This window comes from Saccopteryx bilineata, chromosome 1, assembly GCF_036850765.1.
Source record: "Saccopteryx bilineata isolate mSacBil1 chromosome 1, mSacBil1_pri_phased_curated, whole genome shotgun sequence".
In the NCBI taxonomy this organism is placed as follows: domain Eukaryota; kingdom Metazoa; phylum Chordata; class Mammalia; order Chiroptera; family Emballonuridae; genus Saccopteryx; species Saccopteryx bilineata.
The window spans coordinates 222,699,988-222,724,128 of NC_089490.1; the positions used below are offsets into that span (position 1 = coordinate 222,699,988).

The window sequence follows — 24,141 nt, forward strand, 5'->3', positions numbered from 1 at the left end:
GACCTTGGGGTTTTGAACCTGGGTCCTCTGCATCCTGGGCCAATGCTTTATCCACTACATCTCCACCTAGTCAGGCTTTTATTTTTAATTAAGTAATTAATTGACTTTAGAGAGAGAGGGAGAGTGAAACATTGATTTGTTGTTTCATTTATTTATGCACTCATTGGTTGACTCTTGTATGTGCCATGACAGGGGATCAAACCTGCTATCTTGGAGTATTGGGCAATGCTGGAACCAACTGAGCCAGCTGGCTTGAGCTATATTCTTCTTAAACTCAGTGTTCTCAGGGATTCTGACTCAGTATGTCTGAATGCGGAAGCTGAATTTGCATTTTTTTATTCTTCCCCTTCTCCCTTCTGACCCACAGACTTAGGGTGCTTTCAGTCTCCAGGCCACTATTTGGGAATCCTGCTCAAAGCAACAAGCTTCTTGGGGACATTTAAAACATAATTTGATGTAATTTAGCATGGGCCTTGTTTCAGGTTTCTTATTGGTGAAATGATTGGCTACCAGTGAAGAGGCCCAGGCAAAACAAAATTAAACTCTATTCCAGAAATGTCAATAGTCATGGTGGAGCAGGCATGTTCACAATACAGATCTAAGTTGTTTAGAATTATTGATGCACAGCCCGGAATGCAGAGCAGCTGGCTGTGGAATGGGGATCGGGAAGTGGCCCAGCACAGAGCAGAATTAAAACTTGGTGCTGCCATCTGGAATTTCGTGTTCACAGGCTGATTGGAAACCATCATGCTGTAATTATTTCTCTCCCTTGCCTGTTTTTTAGGAAATGCACAATATCCCAGAGCAAGAAACAAATGGAAGATCATGTAAGAGAATGAGGTTTGAGTCTGGTCTGCATGTGTACAAGTTGCTCTTGGACACAGAACAGTAATTGGTTTTACTTTGTTCTGCCTTTTTTTCTTTTTAAATGGATTTATTTCGTGACCCCCCACCCTTGGGATTCTGCCTTTTAAGGTATTGCTTAATATTAATTATTACACTCAGTGTAATTCAATGACGAATAAAAGAAGGTAATGGAGTGCCACCTTTTACCCAATAAATATATGGTCAAAGTGTTGCACATAAATTCAATTGTGGTCGAGCAAATGATGGTGCTAATTCAATTAGGATGCTGCCATTTAAGGGAATCCTATGGCAGATTCTTTTGTGAAACCAAGTCCTCTTAAAATGTATAAATAATAATTATCCTTCATATTGTTTGGTAAGTAGAAATTTCACAGAAATTCACAGAACACTTTTCTGTACCTCCCTATAGGCCTTGTGTCACTTTCTATTTGCTCTTGCACTCGGATGTAACTTTACCCTGGTTAGTCTACTCACTGTCCTAGTCATGGGTCTTCCTGACAGTTAAATTCTAGCAGCACCTGTCTCATACCTGAGCAATATTGGCACTTGTATTTGTTAAATGAATGGTCTCTGGAGGGTTCAATCACATTGTGTAAGGTAGCAGCCAGCATGCATTCCTGAGAGGTAGCAACACCTGAAAACATGAGTCACCCTGAAAAGGTTTTTTACTGTGTTCAAGAATAAGGATCCATTGACAGCACTATCAAAATGACATCGCTCTGTATTTTTGACAGCTGACATATTTTTCTCATAAAACCCCCCTCAGTGTCATTGTCAAGAAAAGGATCTGATATCATGCAGAGCAAGGATTTAAACTGTGTAATTTTCTTTGTTATTAGTCATTCACTTTGAAGTTAACTACCATTTCATTAGCTACAAGCACAAATAACCTGTAATTATTTTCTGCATCTGATAAACCTGCTCTTTCTAATAACATATCACCCCACTGCTCTTCAGCCTTTTGGCTAAGATCAAGTGCAGTATCTGTTTCTATCAGTCTGATAACATATCGCCTGCTATCTATCATGTGTGTTGTCCTTTATGGAATTTAAATCTTTTTGGTAAATTTAAATCTTTTAGGGTTTTTGTTTGGGAGTTTTGTTTTTTATTACATAGAATATAATGGATCTGTGTAAAAAATAGGCACTTGGGAATCAATTTATGGGTTTCATTAAAAATAGAACATGTATTAGAGTTGAAGCATCTTTCTTTTGCTAGGCTTTGGAAAATGGTGTATAAATGGTTATTTGGCAAAGTGTTGAAATATTAGCAATCCAGATGGTAGAAGAAATACAATGTGTAATCATTGTATAAAGTTCCAGAAACACTTTATTTAAAAATGGAGTTGTAAATAACATAAGTAATAAATGTAACAAAAATAAATAAGGAGAATAATGTATTCATAAAAAATAAAAATAACATAGTAAAAGGCCAAATGTTTATATTTAAACAAAAGTGTGTAAACACATAAACAATAATGCAAGTAGACAGATGCTTATATTTTCCTAAACAACTCCTTACCTTCTATTGAATACTTCCATCAGTACCCAAACATTCAACTTAAAAGAGGGAACAATGGTGATTACGCTGTTTGACTTTTTCTTCAAATGGATTGATCCTTTTTCAATATTTCACTTATTCCTTTAAAGCATTTGTATTTTTCCATTCATGGTCTTTAAAACTTGTTTTCAGTCTTTCTTTATTAGAACGGGTAATTTAGCTTCACCAAAATAGTTCATTCACCCTCCTTTTTTTTTTTTTAATTTAAAGAAAAGTATGAGCGCCATTACTGAACAGACTTGTTTTTATATCCCTACAAAAAAAGAGATTTTTTTTTGCATCTTTATTAACTTGCCCAGCAGTATAGGATTTGTAAAATCCTGTAAAGTTCTGAAGTGTACAGAGTTAGTTTCTTTAAAAAAAAAAAAAAAAAGTAGCACAGGATTATTGCTGCAATATTATAGACTGCTTCATAAATTTTCAAAGGTCGAAGTTTTAACCTTTATAGACTGATGGGGTCAAGGGGAAACTCCAAGTCTACTAATAATATTTAACAGAATTCAGATTCACCCAAATTATAGTGTTCTGGAAACACAAAGATAATTGCTTTCTTTTTAAATTTATCCAAATGTGACTTTACTGGAAAGAGAAGAAAAGATTCTAGAAAGTATTTTTCATAGGCTTCCTTTTTAGTAACACAGGCCCAAAGCCCTTGTCGGTGTTGTCTTGCAGGGTCCTCATAAATAAGTAAGAAAGACCGAGACAGGATCTACTAGCGGGTCCTACAGGGAAATACACAGAAGCAATTCACTGCGTGGGTGTGAAACTATCAACTAATTTTATGACTACTGGTTCTCCAAGTCTCCTAGGGAAGAAAATTTTAACTTCATGATCATTTCAAAGGAATTTTCTTTTTCAACTGTCACATTTAAACTTGGTAACACTGGACCATTATACATGTTCTTAGTTTTAAAAATATACTCCACCTAAACTGTCTAGTTTAATCTTTCTAGTTAGGATTTGCCCTATAATGAGAGACAAAAATCTTACTTCCATTAAAAAAAAAAGGAAAGAAAGAAAAGACAATGGAAAAAAGTGCCAAATTCATCTTTCGAAAGTGGAGTAAAACGTTGTGGGGTAAACAAAGACAGTATTATCGATTTCCTATGTACAAAAAGGGCAGTTAGTCCTTACTGACATATAGATATACCCACCTACCACTCCCAGCAAATCTTAGTGCAAACATAATAGTTCACTTCCATAAACCCCAGACAATTTACGTAGCAACAAAGTTATATAAATCACATTTTTGTTGGAAAATTTTAGGACATAAGAACAACTGTTTTGAAAGGTCAGTTTGACTGGAGAGTTATATGTCATTGTATCCAAGGGCAATGAGTACTAATATAAATCCTATTGTTAAGAAGCAAATATAAGTGTTTAACAAATCTGTACAGATGAAGAAAGTCCATTTCAGGGAGCAGCTTGGCACAAGAGACATGGGGGTCAGAAATGTTGAGTATTTAGTTTGCTTGTAGGTCACAGCACAGCTTAAAAACAAAAAAATATCTATGAAGGGAAAGGATGCAATTATATAATTCAATTTCAAAATCATAAAACCACAAAAGGTGAAATTGCCACGATCTGCTTTTTCCTACATGTGCACCAAGGGGTTCTTTAAGTGGTTGGAAAGGATGATGTGATACCACATTATTGGACAAAATAAATAAATGAAAAAGCCAGAGATAACAAGATTGTACTTGACCAAGCTGTCTTGTTTTGTGCAAGTCAACACAATGCTGCTTGGAAGATTCCTAAGTTATTCCACAGGTAATTACTATCTAACAATTGAGAGTCATTCAGGTACTGTGGCATCTTCCTCTTCCCCGTCAGGGTTGAACCTATTAAAATGTATACTAAAATCCGCCTCTGATTCCGTGTTCTCAAACTCGGCTGAGACCGAGACTGCAGAAGGGTGAAGAACCCTAGCTTCTGGTTGGCAGAGGGATGGTGTCTGACCCGGGCTACTGTGGTTATTCACAGGACTGGACTTCTGTTTCGGTGGAGATGGCAAGATGGCACTGGGAAATCCCATGTTGTTCAGAGCCTCCAAAGTTCCATCTGGGTCAATCATAGCATTGATCGCTGGAGGAAACAAGGAATGGGGAAAAAAAGACAACTGTCGATGCAGTCAAGTTGGGATATGAACATTGCTTAGGACTTGGATAATGTTTTGACTACTGATTCTTTTATCTGATGCTTAATTTTGGCTAATCCTTTCTATACTGTTTTTAAAACCCTACTCTCAATAATTCTGGGGTTGATCTGTAGACTATACAAACCTAAATTCTTTCTCTGGTGCCTATTGGAAACCTGGGATTTGGAAAAGTGCAATTCAGAAAAGATCTTCTATTATTTTAAGAGGATAAGTGAGAATACTAGTCATTATTTTAATAAACACTCCTAGCCATATTAAGCACTCAGATAAGTGGGGATTAGTTGCTGTTTATGGGGATTAGACTAACTTGAAGATTGGGGAAACTGAAATATATGAGCACGCTCCAAATGCTACCACAGCATGCTATCACCCTGGGAGAGCTCTGGGACATCAGCTGTGTGCAAGTGTTGTGCCGCTGAGTCACAAGGACTCCTTGTGGCCTTGATACTAGTATCTCATGGCAGCCCCAGCAGGTCAAACAGACTTTGCTACCTCCATGGGCAGGCCAGATAAACCAGTTTTCAATCCAAAAGATCTCTGAGTGGACAAGGAGAAATCTTAGACAGTGATTCTGAACTTGGCACTGGGCAGAGTGGGGAGTTGGGAGAAGAAAGCACCATAGATTTAAGAATCACGTAAGAGGTCCTTTTAAAAGTACATCTCCGGTCTATCAGCTAACAAACAGTATGTTAGCAAGACACCTTTCCTCGGGGGGAGAGCCAAACCCTTGGGTGTGTTGAGGCTGACTAAAGATTGAGAAATCACTTTGGTTCGACTAAAATATCATGCCTATGGTATTTCAAGCATTAACAACTGAGTAGAATTAGCAGTTCAGTCTGGAATAGGCTTGGTATACCACTGGGGACTCCTGGGTCAAGACATGCACAGGCATGAATAAGTGATTAAGGTCTGACACACACTAATACAGTGTCCCTGTCAAAGCTCAGGAGGCGAGCTGAGCCTCTCTTCTTCTCTCCCTCTCCTGGTCCCTAGGGCCCATATGCACTTGCTTTTTGTTGTTCATCCAAACAATTACTACTTGTTAGAACACTAGTTCATTTGGATTATATCACAAATATAATTTAAGAACTATGAGAACAAATATATATTGCTAACTGTCAATAAGCATTTTCAGCTGCAAATACATATTTTAACACATTATTTTATGTATTTTTCACACATTAGTATTTATATATATAACAGATAAATGTATAATGCTATAAATTATTTTATAACATCTAGCAATATGCCCAAGATTTAACTTTTTTGGTTTTTAAATTACTTATATTGGATTTTAAACTTTCTTTTTTATGAATAATTTGGATATATATCACTCTATATTTTAATCCATATCATTACATTTAACCAAATAATGTTCAAATAATAAGAATATTCTAAGAAATACCACATAGCATGTGCTGTCCTAAACTGTTAACTCTTTCTACTTAATTCAGTAGAAAATTTACCTTGTAGCTGTTTTTCAACTCTTTTCAACTCCTGTAAGATGGAAGATATCTCCTGTAAGGAAAACAATGACAAAAATTACCTTACTTTATGAAAAACATTCTCACTTGACAGGCAATGACTTTCAGACTCATCTTGTTTGGAACACTTAACATTAGCTAAACATGGCACCACATTTGTAGCAACAAGATAGGAAATAATTAGGATACCCAGTAGACAAGATTCAAATTTTCTAATCTTTAAATTAATGTTAAAATTATTTTTTTCAATGAAATTATGATAGAAGATGAAAAGTTCAAAGTCATATTACTATTAAGAAAAGATTTTAGAAAACTTGAATTGGTCAACCTTACAAAAATTTTGTAAAAGCACCTAAGGATTTTACTCTCTTTAGAAAAATGCAAAAGCTTCCAATCTTGGTTTTAGGATGCCTCTCTGATCAACAAAAAAAACTACACAAATTCTTGAAGAGGAAACAAGCAATTTATTAAGCAACTGGAAATGACTCATGTAGACTTATATTTGAGTTTGGTTCTTATTTCAAAATTGCCTACTTATAATATATAATTATTACAAGAACAAAAATGCATAATAGTGAGGAACATAAAAGGTTCCTTCTTCACATCCTCTGCAACTTTGAAGCTATCAATATTTTAAACTCCTGGGAGAGACAGTTTCAGGCATAAAATTACCCAAATAAGCGCATTTATATCTTCCATGAAAATGTAAACCAACAAAGAGCTCCAAAATAAGCATATCATTCCCTTAAAATAAAGCACTGTGACTACAATGCTTTAATAGTTAAGCAAAGTCACCATACCATGCTTGAGGTTTTCACAATAGGAACTTCGCTTTCGGATCTTAACTTGCTTTCTATGTCATCCCAGTTCCGATCTTTATCTTTAAATAATATTCTACAAATCAAAACACATAAGCATTTTCACTTTCATACTTAGAAACCTATCACATTTTTACCAATAATATATAAGCAATATATTTTTTCAAGGCTACACAAGGATAAAGAAACCACTAAATATTACATAACTGCAAATTCAATACTGAGCCAACATTACCAATGTGAGAGACCTGTATTAAAACCTAACTGAGTGGTTATGAATATACACATACACTTCTTTGTTTTTATCTCATTATTTATTGAAAACCAAATAAAATATAAATGTAGATGATTGTATAACTCCCAAGTTTTATCTGGCATTTGTAATTAACCAGGAGTTACAATGAAAACAGAACTTTGTTCACACAGAACATATGCAGTATACACATAAAATGAAATTAAGATAAAAATTGGTTGAATGAATGACGTATGAACAATTGTGTCTCTTAAGACCTCTTTATATAGGGAAAGGAATATTATTGGTTGAACAAAATGTAAAACATTATTTTAAAGGTTAAAAATTGGAGTGCTTACTGTTACTTGTTAGGAGTTAAGACACTATCCTTTTGACAATGAACAATCACCAATAAAGATAATTATCCTTATGTTAGAAACTAAACTCATATATGTTAACTTATAAAATACCATAAAATTTTGATTTGTCATTCAAATGTGGTATCCTCTTCCCAATTGTTTGGAATCTAAGGCATGACTCATCAGTTTTAGAGAGATGTAATTAATAGGCATCCTTTTGGTTTCTTTTTAAATTTCTTAATTGAGTTAAATCTAGTTTACCTTATAGGAACATCAACATTGTATGAGTAAGTAAATTATTTATTTGTATTTCTTCAAAGACCAATATGCTGTGTTCAACTTATTTAAAAATAAGAAATTCATCAATATCAAATCAACTATAGAACATCTATGATTACATACAACCATGCTTAAAAAAACAATAATGAGAATCTGATATAAGAACATTCTGATCTATTGTTGATTTTTCTAAACCCCCAGAATAAACATCCTTGACAGCCATCTAAGAGCTGCTATCCTAACAACTGATATTATGGCTAAATAAATCATTATGTGTGTTGTAAGAGTCTGACAGCATTAGGACTGGTGAAGAGTAGAAAGGCAATGACTACTCCATGGACCAACTTAAAACTACAATGGACTCATACTATAACAGGAAGTCTGTGGTTAGCCACATGGTGTTGAAAATTCAGTGAATTTTGCCAGAAAAATGGTGGTATAATGCTTGTGCTTCAAATTGTTAAACCAAACATATTTCAAATAAAGCCTTTTTATTTTTTGAGAGGAAGCTGGGGAGAGAGGAAGCGAGAGGGAGGGGGGGAGAGAGAAAGGGGGAGGGAGGGAGGGAGGGAGGGAGGGAGGGAGGGAGGGAGAGAGAGAGAGAGAGAGAGAGAGAGAGAAGAGCGTCAACTTGTTGTTCCACTTAGTTGTGCCATTGATTGCTTCTCATATGTGCCTTGTCTGGGGCTCCAACCAGAGACCTCGGGGGCTGAGCTGGTGAACCTGGCATTGAGCCAGTGCCCTTGGGTTTGAGCCCTCAGCGGGGATCAAGTGGGTGCCCTCCAGGTTGAACTGGTGACCTTGGTGCTCTGGGGTGACACTCTATCCACTGTGCACTGACCAAGGTAAAATTTTCTGGGTCTTTAAAGAGTATATACACTGTCCCCTCTACTGATGAGGAAGATGAAACTTGAGTAGTTTGAAGTCTTGTAAAAGATAATTGTTTCTGGTTACTAATAAAATTAACCAAAGTGATTAAAGCTCACTTTCAATTATACGAGGCCTAATTATCTGGGGCATTTATTTCTCTTTTTGCCCTCTTCATGTTGCCTACCTAGCTCATGGCTATACTACTTAAAAAGGAAGGGATGCGGTGGAGGCAGTGGTAAGGTTCAGTGACAGCGGCTTCACTAGTCCTTGGAGCTGTGGTCGCATCTTGAAAAATGCGAAACAGGTGACTGCTAATAACATAAAAGCAAGAAGGTGCGAGTCACAAAGCATACCTAATCTTCCCAGCTGTTTTATCGATGGACTGCCGTATCTTCCTGGAGAACTGAAAGACGGACGACAGCAACAGGTTATCTCCCATGACCTGAAACAGCCAAAGAAAAGAGGAGACATAAGGTGACACCATGGCATTGCAGCATCACCAAGGATACTAGTCACAGCTCGCTGTATTCAGAGGCATTTAGTATTTATGCCAACTTTCAAAAAATATCGATGAAGACTATAATCAGAAGAAGGTATCACTAAACTGAGAGAGAGAAACAGATATTAGCAAAGGAGTTCCTTTTTATTAAATAACTTGTGAAGTTTCCATATTGTTTTGGTCATATTACTTTCAAAAATCAACCCATGTGATTCTACCATCAATTACCATCATGAGGCCCTGGCCGGTTGGCTCAGTGGTAGAGCGTCGGCCTGGCATGTAGAAGTCCTGGGTTTGTTTCCCGGCCAGGGCACACAGGAGAAGCGACCATCTGCTTCTCCACCCCTCCCCCTCTCCTTCCTCTCTGTCTCTCTCTTCCCCTCCCGCAGCTGAGGCTCCATTGGAGCAAAGAAGGCCCGGGCGCTGGGGATGGCTCCTTGGCCTCTGCCCCAGGCGCTAGAGTGGCTCTGGTCGCGACGCCCCGGAGGGGCAGAGCATCCCCCCTGGTGGGCAGAGAGCATCGCTCCCTGGTGGGCGTGCCAGGTGGATCCCGGTCGGGCGCATGCGGGAGTCTGTTTGACTCTCTCCCGGTTTCTAGCTTCAGAAAAATACACACACACAAAAAAATACAAAAAAATAAAAATAAAAAAATAAAAAATTACCATCATGATCCCTTCTCTCATGCCTCCAATTAAATTATCATAAAAGAGAAAACATAAATAATTCAGAATACTAAATTTATTAGCCCTTCTTTCATCAAACAATATGAATATAGACATGAAGATTGCAATCTTTGTGCTCCAAGGCACAGACATATTTTTCAAATTTACTGAAAACATAAGTTTTTCTAATGGGGCTGATACCTCCCAGAGCTGAAATTCATAGGCAAAACCAGAGGACAGCAAACTTATGTAAAGGCCCAGAGACCAAATGTTAGGCTGATGGTCTTTGTCACAACAACTCAAGTCTTCACTGTAGCGTGAAAACAGCTATAGATACTACACAAACAAGTGGGCACGGCAGAGTTGGAATAGAAGTTTACAAAAGCAGGTGGTGGGCTGCATTTGGCCTATGAGCTATATTCTGTCAAGGGCTAAACCATGAAAATCAGAATGCTAGAAAGAGGAATAGACTTGAGGCTCAATGGTAGGTTGCAAAGCCAACTCCTTAGACTGTCAGAACTGCATCTGGATCCATGAGAAAATCCAGAGAACATATGGTTTTGGGTGTTAAGGAGTATTAAAGACCAGCGGGGGAGATCATGGTACAATATTATATAGGAAATACTATTAAATATTCTATAAGGAAGAATGTTAGTGCTAAATTTTGTGATTCAGTGCTGTATGAATTCTAATAGAAGGGTGTTCTGTGAGTGTGGCTTAACTCAGGAAGGCATCGTGAAAAGTAGATCTTGAGAATGACAAGGATTTGACGTTAAGAGTAAAAGATTATTTAGAATATGAAAGTGACATGGAGCAAAAAGAGACTACATAAGCACAAAGGGCATTTTGTGAGTCTTAAGAAATCAATCAGAAGACTGGAAGACGTATTCATTTGGATGAAGTGAGAAAGGGCAAGGTTGTCTAAGGAAAGACTGTAACATAAAGGGATCTCTCTCCTTTCTGCCCTATATAGTTCAGTGTCACAATATATTAGACTTTCTGACCTTAAGATAACCTTAAGATAACTAGGATCAAACCCTTCCTCTCAGCTGCCCCTTACTATATTCTTCTTCTACCTCACCCCTGAGCTGGTACCTCTACCACCCTGAGTATCATTCCCTCCTTAGTTAGTTCTCAGGTATTTTCCCTTCAGTGAAACACTGTTCATGTTTTTTTTTTTTGTTTGGTTGGTTTGGTTTTTGTTTTGTTTTTTTGTAGATTTTTCTATTGGATTGTTTTGTATTTTTAATTAATTGGTAAGAATTATTCCTAATTTGGGATACCAATCCTTTGTTGGCAATATGTTTCACAATAGTCCTTTAATTGCACTCAGATTAAAGTTTTGCTTTCACCCTTTGGAAACTTAATTCATTTGGAATTAGTTATGTAGGTGAGGTGATGTCAAGATGAAGTTTCATTCTGCCCATTAAGACAAGAACCTTTTTCTCAGCTTTTTCTCACGGACAGGATATCCCTCCTCTGCCATTTGTTACTGTTAATGGTTTACTTACTTCATCTCTGCTCCAGGTTCTCCGCCTTGTAATTGTTAGGTGGTCAGGGGGCTCTACCGGTTGGGGTCTTGAATCACTAGACCGACAGTTGTTTCCTTCTGGTGTCTTAGAATTAACTAACGGAGGGATCTTTCGGAAGTTGAGGCTTTCATCAAAAACACGATCAACCAACTAATAGGACAAGAGCAAATCCTTATGAGAATAGTTTGGAAAAACATAGATATTGGCATTATAATTTTTTAATGATTAGACAGAAGTTATTTCTTTCTTGGTAGTAACAGAAGCGTGGTATCTTCAATAAACCAATGAATCTTTTTATAAGCACTTCAAAGGTGTTTGTTTTATTAAATATGTTCATCTACACAGATTTTAATTTCAAAATCCAAAATATATAGCAATTATCCATTTGCTTCTTTCGTGGACAAGATTTTTCCCAAATGGAAAACAGATGATAACTTTAAAAAACTGAGCCATGTAGATGGACAGGAGTTATTTTACTTACACTGCCTTACCAGTGAAAAATTATGTTTCTTTTTCTCTTAGTTTCCTATCTTGTCATTTCCTTTTTTTCCTCCCCAAATCCAGATGCCAAATTTCTTCACAGATACATAAATTGCTAATTCCAATTAAGTTTACAAAAGGAAAAAAATTTAAATACACATGATAAATATTTTGGTCATAATCAGGTAAACTTTAACAAGGTTACAGAAGTTACATAATCCAACAAAAAGGATATGCTGCCATCTACAGTGCAAATTACACACTACACTACAAAGTAACAGGTTTACTGAGAAGGAATAACCTGTAGTACAATATTCAGAAATAAATCAAAAGTGAAAAATGAATCTATTCAGTGAAATGTTCGAGTAATTTCAGAGTCTGAGTGAGGGTATAATCATGTTAGATAAGATTTAGTTAGACAGCTGAGAAATTATCATTTTAAATGTACCAGAAGAATTGTGTATGTCTTGCCACCAAGATCCTTTTGTTTTTCAACAATGAGGCTAATTTTATATACATTTCAATTGATCAATGTGGTAAAACTACACAGATTGATGAAGTATCATTTGCCAAATTAGACAACACATAAGGAAGAAAAAGAACCAAGAAATGACCATTAAATAATTAGATTATAAAAGAAATGTGACAAAAAGCAACCAAAGACAGTATTATTAGCACAGTTAACCAGAATTAAGTTGGTCAAAAAGGCTAGCCATTTTTGGTTACCACTGAGAACATTATTTTATAAATCAAGGAAGTAGAATCATCAGTGTTAGAAACTAGTAAATTTTTTTCTGTAAAGGGCCAGAGAATAAATATTTTAGGATCTGCCTAACTTGCATGTATTTGTGAGTATATATGTATATTATGTATATACGGTATATCAACTGTCAAAGTACCCATGTGTGTGTACATGTTTGTGAGTGTGTATATTCACCAACAGAATATTTAAAATAGTAAAATTGTAAAACTTTTCTTTCTTTGCTATTAGAGCTATCACCTAAGTTAACTAGCTACAAAAATACCTTTTTAATTGAAGTCTTTTCATAGCCAAACTTTACAAAAACTTGACACAATAATCTATCGAATTCTGGTTTGCTTTCTGCACACCATTGATATTCATACTTTAAGTGAAACTATGCACCAATCAGTAATTAGCAAGTGGTTATTTTAAATAATATCATGACTTCCTTTAATAGTAGACCAAATGTTAGCCTTTACCAGAGGTGTTATGAAACATAAAAGAAATTTGTCAATGCAAAGATGGAAAATGCAGAGCTTCATGCAAATAGGGCGGGTGGGCATAAGTAAAATAAATTAAGCAGAAAACTAAAAGCAAAAGAAATAAAGAAAAGGAAGAACCTTATGCATCTCTCCAGGAGGATCTCCTACCTCTTCTCTAGTGTCTATGGCAGAGCCAGGGGTGGTGGCGGCAGTGCTTACTGTGGTACTAGGGGCAGTGCCTGAGGACGTCACCGAATCTATCTCTCCGGCTACATCGTTGATTTCCCGAGCAATGAGAGCAAGATCTTGGCTGATTCTGGTAATAATTTCAGAAAAGAAGTTTAATCCCTTCTAAGCAACAGCTCTAGAAACAATCATTTATGACTGAACCAGTTATATAAGCTGGATAGCTAAAGATTTGTACCCCAAACCTAAGGTTCTCTGGCAATGCTATTAACTACTTTGATATACAAAATCCTAAACTTTAATTCAAAAAATGAATAAAATTAAATTCCTTATATCTCAAATTGTTATTTTGAAAAATATACATTAAACACCTGAAGTAGTGACGTGTTTTTTAAAAAAATACTTGGACAAGAAAAAGCAATTACAACTTAATTTTCACAAACCTCTCCAAAAAGCTTAGCATTTCTTCCCATTACAAACACAAGCAACAAACACTAGTAGTATTAGCTACTGGTGATTTATAGCACCAACATAAATCACATTATAGTTACTACAGGTATCTCAAAACATTTAGACATCACTACTTCAAAACTACTGCAGTCACTGAACTCACAGCAGTAACATTCATTTCGGTATTTTAACAAAGAACCATATATTGTCATACCACTTCAATAATATTTTAATAACTGTATTTCAATATAATTGTATTTCTTTGTAATTCTAAGTACTTTATGTTTATGCATTAGAGAAATTATTGAGAAGAGGTCCAGAAACTTCCCGGGATGCCAAACAGGTGTGTGGCACAAGAGGTTAAGAACTCCAGGAAGCACTTTACACTTCTATGAACATCACTTCGTAGTGAACACGTGTAATTCGAGGGTCACAACATTCTTGTTAGGAAAGACTTAGCTAACTGATTATGAATAAGGACACATTCACAGAGAGGCTCAGTGGCTTCGTCATGACCATACAACTTGAAGGTAGCTCAAGCAGGCTCAGATCCCAGGTGTCAAGTTCATTTCCATAAAGCCCTTTATTAGTACTATCAGTGACATAAAATGAGGAACTATCGTATTTCCTCATGTATAAGATGAACAGTTTTTCGAAAAACTTGGGGTCTAAAAACTGGGTGCGTCTTACAGAGTGGTTGTAAATTTTAGTTGCATTTCCCGCTTTTTTGCATGTATGAGGAGTTGTATGTATTTTATCATGAATAAAACTTGAGTTTGAAAACCTTATGTAATACATTTTTTTCAAATTTTGGGCCCCAAAATTAAGGTGCATCTTATACATGGGGAAATATGGTAAATAACTGTTACCAGTGATGATCTTTTACTGCTATATTTTTAAACTGTGCCATTGATATTGATGTTTTCCTCAAAAAGATTTCAATTCAATGAGACTTCCAAGCTCCCTAAGTTATGCATCACTGCATATGAACTCAATTTTGGCTACATCCACAGGGAAAGTTTTGGAAAAACAGAATGTTTTAGAAGTACACGTGAAAGTTCTTTGCAACTTTAAAATCCAAAGTATGTTGTAGCATTTTAAAAATTTATGCAAAATATGAGCTTGAAAGGCAAGGAATATAGTAATTGCATAAAAATTTAACTATAAATTTAAAGAGAAGCTAATGGGCCAAAAGAAGCCATATGTGGTAAATTGCTTTTTCCCTTACCAGTATAAATATTTACGGGTCCCTTATTATGTGTCAGGCACTGTTCTAGGTCCTAAGAGATACAGTGGTGAAGAGGCAGATAGAGTTCCTATTCTGCTTAAGCTTAGAATAATGTAATGGGCACCATTATAATAAAATATAATCAATGCCACTGTATTATAATATAATGAGCTCCACTAAAAGCTTTATATTCATCAACTCATTTAATTTTCCTAACCACCAGATGAGGAAACTGAGGCTTAGGAGAGGTTATGTGACCATTTTTTGGTTAAGGCTACAAATAGTAAGCAGTCTAACTAGATCTTTTTATGTCATGCTACATCGGATATTACCATTCCATATATGATTTTGTTAACTGTTGATGTAATTCTTTTGAGAAAGGGTTTAAAATGTTCCCTTAGATAATATATTCAATTCTTGCAATTTCCTGAAATAAAAGTAGGACGAGAAACAGAAATAGAATAACCAGGCATAATAAGATAAAAAATAATCATCAGCTTATTCAAAAATCTATTCTTTAAAGTCGTTTTATGCAGACATTTGTGCAATGAAACTTTTGACAGCTGTAGAAAGCAGCATGAATTAACTAGAAAAAACACAGACCGCAGCAATCTCAATATGTTATGCAGTAAAACTGTACAAAATATCTTGTAATAAATTAAAATCACTATTATGATTTTAAGATAAAAGTATCTTTACCCATTTACTCTTCAATTACTATTGCTCTCAGAATGTGAGTTTCAAGTGACACCGGTAGACTGTTTAAAGAAATAAAACTATTTCTCACATTCTATTTATTTGAGACTCATAGCTATTTGAAAATGTTTTCTCATGTTAATTTAAGCAAACTTACTGGTGTCCTATACAAACATTAAGTATCAATACTAACTTTCTTTCCTTCCATGTTTTCTATCCTTCCAAAACCATCCCCCTTCTTTTTTATTACTCAGAAAACAAAAACAAGAACAAAAAATTTCTCTGGCTTTGAGATATATGGTGAAAAAGTATACCTTGAAAAATTAAAATCTAAAAGGCAAGTTTTGTTAGTACAGGGCCACTGACAAACTATAGGGGAAAGGCATACAATCATGACAGTTAGATAGTCTGGCCCTAGAGTCCTGTTCTAGACAATAAAATACACATGGATAATAGTAATAAAGTATACATAACCCTATGGAACCAAGTAAAATATATGGTTCTATTCACTTTCCCCTTTATAATCTTTTCTGTTTGGGAGCAAAATGTGAGTGTAGCCAAGAAGGTATTTAGTTGTTGTAGCTTGGGGTAGAGAGCTTGAGAGGGGAGGTCTCCTAAGAGGAAGCAGATACACACTCTTGTCCCTCTAGCTGCACTTGAACTTGTGCGGTAGGACATCTCCACCAGCACTGACAAAATGTGACAAGAACAAGGGCAGCTGTTGCCAACTGTGTCCACAAGAATAAAAAACATCTCAAGATTCTCTTAGTATAGGCTTTTGTGGGCCCTCAATCATTCATGTTCTTTTTCTAACGAGAATTGGCTTAGCATGCTTCAATAACTGTCTTCATAAAAGTGCTATTTATATGGTAGAACAAAAATGTTCAAGCAGTACAAAGGGATTAGAAGGGCATATTCTCTCAGAATTACAAGCAATTAAAAGCAATTACAAGCAAATCATCATTAAAAACAAAAATTCTAAACATTACATTAAAATAATCAGCCAGAAAAAAACACAATTCACAGAGTCAGCATAGTAAAGAAAAAAATTTATAAAGACCATTATAAGTTTAGTTTTTTTTAAAGCATCTATGGACTAATAGATAATTTTTTAATAGTGTTGTCAAGTGTAAAATTTCATAATTTTAGCATGTATACAGTGAAAATGTTTAGGTAACATGGTATACTGCAATAAAATGTAATTTCTTAAAAATTTAAAAAAGTTTTATTTTAACTACAGCATCTGTTTGACTATAGCCTCCTTCAATGTTCAACCATAATAACTTATCAATTAAACGTCACATCTGCAGCATGAATTTAACCTTTTATATTACCTAATAGTTATAATAAAAATTTTATTTAACACTGAAAATATACATTTTGATTTAATTATTAAAAGGCTGAACTATATATACTATATTAACTCATAAAAGTGTGAGTAAAAATTTGTCTACACTAACTCTCCACAGAGAACATTAGCAAATACCTCTAAAAAGTACACAATGATCTCTTTGAGAAAGGTAAAAGTAATTAAAAATTTAGCCATACAATTCTTATTATGTAGAGCTGATACTAACTACCTTTCAAAAATTGTATTAACTCAGCATCACTAGAAATAAAAAGGTAATTAAAATAAATTAATTCTACAATATGTTAGTAGCACTGGCATTGAAAATATAAAATGAAAAAAGAAATCAATGGAGAGTAATACTTTCAGTATAACTAATCACAGTTACCCATGGATTTCATTTCTTGGACTATTAGTACAAATGAAGAAAAAACTAAACTTGGTTATCAAGTTGAAATGTTGGCAAAATATTTCAACTCTTAAAAGACAATCCATTAAAACCAACCTGGCTATCTCTTCTCGATGAGCAGTCCAATCTCGGATGTAGTCTTCCTGCTCTTTGATGCGGTGCTTGAACGAAGAGCTAGTAGGCATTGCTGACCCAGAGCTCTGCAATCGAGTTGTCTTCAGGGCTGGAGAAGTACGTAGACGGGTATGTTTAGGGGAATTACGGTTTGATCCAAATTCATCTTCTGAGGTGGAAGCATAATCAGTAGGAAAGCGCCTCCATCTTGAATTTACTAAATTAGTTTAATTATTAAAAAAAGAATTATTATGTTATCTTTTAGGGGGGATAAAGTAAAAAAAAAATCACGATTTCAAAAATACTATGAGAGCACACACAGCACAATCTTCAATAACTGATGTACACATACCTCACAAAAACCATATATCTACTATTCCTTAAAAATAGAAACATTACAGTTTGGTGAGTTAAAAACAATAAATAATCAAAAATAATTGAAAGACCGTGTTTTCTGTAGTGTGGTGAATAAACATTCAGATGAAAAAGACACTAATGGAAAACAGCTAAGCAAGCTCTATTCATACACATTTAACACGGGTACTTTTAACTTGCAAGTATTTCTCATTTGGGTGAAGATATGGATTTTTAAAACAATGACAGCAACAATAACAACAACAACAAGAAACTAAGGGAAAAGATTTTTTCATGCCAGATGAACTTTTAACATGGAGATGGTAAAAACCCTCTTTTCCCAACATACACATGTGCATAATTCCTGCTGTGGAAATTATGCCTTTATGGCAGAAAAAAAAGCATTACCTCTGTCATTCAACATCCTGTTATGCTATGATTGGAAAAAATCTTTTTACATGGTAAAAACACAACAAAGCATCTTCAGTACAACTCAGCTGCTTTGACACTGAAAACATATGGTAAAAATAGACGACAGCATAAAAACGACAAGGAGCAAAGCTACAAGCTATGCTCTCACAACCACTGACACTGAAGCACAGGAGATCACATCTGAAAAATCAGGAGACAAATTAATGCAGACACTTCACTACTACTGGTGTTACAAGAGTCAAACAATTTATGAGGCATAAACAGAGGTTAAAAACACAGGGAGACAGATAATGGCTAACTGACGGGAAACTCCAGGAGGGCAGGAACCACGCCTCTTTAATCCACCAATGTACAGCTAGCTAGCAGATGTCTGGTTAGCAAATGTTTAATATTTTTGAATAAGTGAGTTAATTCATAGATACACCTAATAAAAAGCATGAGATGTTTTTGGTGGTTGAAAGTAACAAAACCTCAGTACCTACTAGAAGTTAGTTGCAACTGCTATTAATATTAATACAAAATAAAACTGTCTCTATAAAAACTGATCCTAGGCTGCAGAGGTTGGTGAAGTCTAGAATTCCTTCATCTTATTCCCTAGAATTTTACACCTTTCCTGTCTTTTCATCCCCAACTACATTTTTGCATAGGGCTAAGGCTGAGTTTGTTCTGAGATAAAATTGGCATCTGAGCTGGCTCTCAGATAAAACAGAGAATGTGTAATCAGGAATATGCCATGAATCAGAGCCTACCCAATGTCCTAAATCTCAGGTTGATTTAAAGCTCTTGGAGCTTGGAACTAGATTAATGGGTATAAGAAAATAAAGATATGCAGAAATTTCATGGTTTTCTATAGAAGTGTATGCAAATACAATACAGAATCTAGGTAATTAATTAGAGTTTTTGAAAAGGGGCTTTAAATATAACCTCTGATTTTAACATTATAATGCACTATTAACATAATATTTTTACTATGTTGGAAATTTACTCATTTCTAGAAATTTGAAAACTCCCATTAATTGAACTGATCCTGAGAACTTTAAAACAATTTTAGGAAAAGTTAGGAGAAAGAGCAAAGAGACTTTCCCCCCAAAAATTAGAAATATGGCAAACCAACTAAAATTTGACAAAACAAATCAGAAATATGACAAAGTAAATTTGTACGTTTCAACAAACGCATTTCTTTTGATGCTAGATGTTTATTATGACACCTTAGACCAGTGGTAGTCAACCTGGCCCCTACTTCCCACTAGTGGGCGTTCCAGCTTTCATGGTGGGTGGTAGCGGAGCAACCAAAGTATAAATAAAAAGATAGATTTAACTATAGTAAGTTGTTTTATAAAGATTTATTCCGCCAAACTTGGCAAAAATCCGACATACAGTATTTCGTAAGTAATTATTATTATATGCTTTAACTTGCTGTAACTCTGCTTAAATTTTATAAAGTAAAGTTACTTCCCTACTTTATGAATCACCATTACTGTGGAACTGGTGGGAGGTTAGAAAATTTTACTACTAACAGAGATACAAAGTGGGCGGTAGGTATAAAAAGGTTGACTACCCCTGCCTTAGACTATTATTCATAAAAGGAAATGCATAAATAAGAAAAAAGATCACTTGTTAGATTAAATTTCCTGATTTTTGATTTGGAAGCTACGGTAACCATACTTATTGCTAAAAATTGGAGAGAAAATAGCAATAACAAAGTGTTTTAATAAATTGCAAAAGGTATAACACCATAAACAAGTGCAATGGGGCTAAGATGGGTAATTTAGAGGCAATTTAGAGAGAATGGCCACAATAGCTGATCCAGTGTGTGAGTGGTGGAGTCCAGTAAAGCAGGATGAAAAATGGACAACCAAGTATTACCAATATGTCTTAAACAGCATGTGACAATATATAAACAGAACCACACTAGAATTAACTTTTAGTAGTCTGAGTCTCAAGATCAGAAAATAGTAGAGAAATTTTAGAGAAAAAAAAAATTTTAAACCCTTTTCTTTTCAAAAGAAATTTATAAACTTTCAACGTATTTTTAGGTCTACCTAAGAAGCCAGTAAGAATAGTGATTGCACCTGGCCAGTTGGCTCAGCGGTAGAGCGTCGGCCTGGCGTGCGGGGGGACCCGGGTTCGATTTCCGGCCAGGGCACACAGGAGAAGCGCCCATTTGCTTCTCCACCCCCACCCCCTCCTTCCTCTCTGTCTCTCTCTTCCCCTCCCGCAGCCAAGGCTATACTGGAGCAAAGATGGCCTGGGTGCTGGGGATGGCTCCTTGGCCTCTGCCCCAGGCACTAGAGTGGCTCTGGTCTCGGCAGAGGGACGCCCTGGAGGGGCAGAGCATCGCCCCCTGGTGGGCAGAGCAGTAGCCCCGGGTGGGCGTGCCGGGTGGATCCCGGTCCGGCGCATGCGGGAGTATGTCTGACTGTCTCTCCCCGTTTCCAGCTTCAGAAAAATACAAAAAAAAAGGAATAGTGATTGCTTCTAATAATATCTTTAAAAGAAAAAGCAGTCAAAAGAATAAAGCATATTTTAAAAACTAAAAGGTAACATTTATTGGCTTGTTCTCTTCAATTTGAGGGTAAAATGAGAGATAAAGTAAGAAGGTATAGCAGAAAAATGAAAATATGATTACTCTTCAAAAAAGAGTTAGTGTTACCAATGGAAAACATCGTGCATGGAGTACTATGAAGCAAAGCTCAAGGTGCCTCTGGACACCATTTAGCTTGTGTAATAACAGTACAGTTCAAGTTAAAATGGACTGAGGTGACTACTAGGGGAAAGGGACTGTAATGTCTGGACCTCTAACCTGTTATTTCTCAATGAACTTCTTTTAATAACTTTGGCTTTCTTAATCTTTGCTTCCAAACTATAGCAGCTATATATTTTAGCTGAAGAACATCTCTACAATCCGCTAGTTACTGCAAAAGAAACTCATTAGAGTGTTTTTAACTTTCCCCAATGTCTACTCATTTCATAGAATTTTAGAACCTTACACATTAGATAGTCTAAATCAGGGGTCCCCAAACTACGGCCCGCGGGCCGCATGTGGCCCCAAGGCCATTTATCCAGCCCCCACCGCACTTCCGGAAGGGGCACCTCTTTCACTGGTGGTCAGTGAGAGGAGCACATTGACCATCTCATTAGCCAAAAGCAGGCCCATAGTTCCCATTGAAATACTGGTCAGTTTGTTGATTTAACTTTACTTGTTCTGTATTTTAAATATTGTATTTGTTCCTGTTTTGTTTTTTTACTTTAAAATAAGATATGTGCAGTGTGCATAGGGATTTGTTCATAGTTTTTTTTTATAGTCCAGCCCTCTAACAGTCTGAGGGACAGTGAACTGGCCCCCTGTGTAAAAAGGGGACCCCCCTTGAAATTCTTCAATTTACAGATCCAGAGAGTTCTCACCTTAACTCAAAGTTTAAGCCAGGTCTACTGAATCCCAGAGTTCAAAACTCATTCCTTACTATTCCAATTGCTTTACAAGTACATGTAAGAAAATCTTCTATTTTTATTTTAATTTCCAGTTGAACTATTTTTTTTTATAAAAGCATCCTCAATTTCTCTTAGAATGACAGATTTTTCTGATTTCTACCTGTGTTGAAAAAAAAATGTCATTTCCTCCTCTTGAATTTTATTCTGCTTAGGTAAAATCATTGATAGAATTAAATATAATTTGGTATCATTAGGCTTATTTGATATAATGCCACTAATAAGGCATGTCAGATAAATCATTAAATTGAAAATATGTATTGAGGTATTTGAAATGTCAATCTCTCAGGTTTCTTGATTGGTGTCATGCTGAACAGCACAAAAGAACATTCTAAGATGGGCTTAATTTCATAGCTAACCTGAAAATTATTTCAGTTACATTAATTATAAATTAAGTTATAAAATTATGCAACACTCCCTCTTGTGGAAGTAATGAACTGTGTTCACTATAAAAACATACCCTGATGTCCAGAGAAATAAAAAAGAAAAAAAGTTATTAGGATCACTTATCTTTGAATGCTCTGGTTTCTTTTACTGTTACCAAAATGTCATTGGCTTTAAAACACATCCACTCAGACAACAAACATTATATCTTCATATTTTATATAAGAATATTTGTGTGGGAATTTAAACCACAAACACGTTTTATATGTATATTTATGATCATGTAGCAATAAGATCATTCAAGGGAAAAAAATTCCTGGCAATATTCATATAGTGGTCTTTAACCTAAAGGAAGAAAGTAACCATAATGCCCAACATTTAATTCCTATCATCTCTAAAATTTGAGGACTAGATAAAAAAGGGAAAGCAAACAGTTTAAAAAGATTCTAAGGATGTTAACATGATGTTTTTATTTTTTTAATGTACACTTAAAACACTGAAAACTAACTGCTTTACTTTGATAATTCAGAGCACTTAGTTTAAAATATAGTTTATTAAAATAGATCTAGATATTTCTATATAATTTGATATTAAAGGATCATTGAAGGAAGTTTTTTGGGGAAAAACTAATTAAACTAAAATTAAATTACATCAGAATTGAAGAAGTATTAAAGAACCTTTACTCTTAATTTTGCAAAGTCAATGATTTTCATTCTATTATTATCATAGACATTTCTTTCTAGATAAAATATAAATGGGCATCTTGAAAGAATCTAGATATAAATCTGAGTCACAATGTAGCTTTAGGCTCATCAGGAGGAACGTGAACTTGGTAAAACACTGGAATTACAAAGATTATAATGAATAACACCAAGATCTTTATTTTGTATACTGGCCTTATATATACTTCTGATGATAACCCAATAAAGAGTCTAGCAGTCCTTTAGTGGCCTGCGTACAAGTAGACAGAGACTATTTCTCAGAGATAGACCAGATTTGGTGGAAAAAGCAACAAGCTGGGAATTAAAGCCCTGCCTTCTTTGTATCTTGTCCCTGTCAGAGCTATGTGACCAGGGCAGGTGATGTCATCTCTTGGCCTTAGCTACCTAAACTGAATAACCCTTCTAGCTGTTAAGTCCTATGGTTTTAACCATTTAATATACTGCTATTAAGTATGAAGAAGGCCAAAATCATATTCCTCAATTCACCTTAGAGAATTTCAGTAAGCAATTTAAAGTACTTTCTAGCACAGAAAACTGCATGTTTGTCAAGTTCTGTCTTCAAAGGAGCCAAAAACAAAACTTATCTTTAAAGAAATGTACAGGAGATGACATCTCACAGCTGTTTCTTAGACTTGCTGAAGTGATCACATTTGGTTTGCATCTCCAGTAAGACCCTCAAGTTAAGCACTGAATATAACCAGATCACTCGAGTGTTAAGAGCTGGACAACTAGGACAGAAGGGAGAGTTGTCCACGCAAGTCAATAACATACAGCTTACGTTACAGCCTAGGTTAAGATAGGAGAGCACTTAAACATTTTTATGAACTTAAGAGATGAGGTGACGAAACACGCAATGTGACAAAAGAAACTGTATTAAAGTACAGATCACAGGATGCAGAAAAAGTGTGAATGGAAGAGGCAGAGCCACAAGGGACAACAGAATATGCCGAGGACACATAAACCAAGAGATAGTAGTTAGTTTTAAAATATATATACTACTTGGCAATAAACCTATGAACCACCAGCCAGAGCTTGACATGTAAAAACAAGAGGATGAGGATAAGGGGAATGCAGCTATTCTTTTGGGAATCCTGATTATACGCTCTCTCTCCTCAGCCTATATTTCCTCCCATAGGTACGACCACTCCCACCACACCCACCAACCAGGACAGAGAAGGAGCTGTGTGTACAGTGTGGGGGAAGCAGTGGTGAAAAGAGAAGAGGAATAAAAAGTGAAAAAGTAACACACACGAAGTACTCTCAGTTTGGGTCCTGTAGGTTATATTGTGGCAGACAGGTAAAAAC

The 24,141-nt window shown here is 35.6% G+C and overlaps 1 protein-coding gene and 1 pseudogene across 17 annotated transcripts in view; one reads left to right on the top strand and one right to left on the bottom strand.

The window, feature by feature from the left end:
- The first annotated feature begins 1,812 nt into the window (after nucleotides 1-1,812).
- Nucleotides 1,813-1,944, top strand: LOC136321485 (U2 spliceosomal RNA; annotated as a pseudogene).
- A 617-nt stretch (nucleotides 1,945-2,561) lies between these two features.
- CEP170 (centrosomal protein 170) overlaps nucleotides 2,562-24,141 on the bottom strand; it is a 177,928-nt gene continuing 156,348 nt past the window's right edge. For 12 of the 17 annotated variants that reach the window (XM_066236587.1, XM_066236571.1, XM_066236553.1 and 9 more), the window contains 7 exons: nucleotides 17,438-17,672; nucleotides 13,163-13,340; nucleotides 11,300-11,470; nucleotides 8,981-9,069; nucleotides 6,870-6,963; nucleotides 6,052-6,103; nucleotides 2,562-4,512 (listed from right to left, as the gene is read on the bottom strand). In XM_066236587.1, the coding sequence (XP_066092684.1) occupies nucleotides 4,223-4,512; nucleotides 6,052-6,103; nucleotides 6,870-6,963; nucleotides 8,981-9,069; nucleotides 11,300-11,470; nucleotides 13,163-13,340; nucleotides 17,438-17,672 (1,109 nt within the window). In that variant the 3' untranslated portion in view covers nucleotides 2,562-4,222. The remainder of the gene's footprint in view (nucleotides 4,513-6,051; nucleotides 6,104-6,869; nucleotides 6,964-8,980; nucleotides 9,070-11,299; nucleotides 11,471-13,162; nucleotides 13,341-17,437; nucleotides 17,673-24,141) is intronic. The other 5 variants (XM_066236626.1, XM_066236664.1, XM_066236654.1 and 2 more) reach the window with 3 other exon arrangements.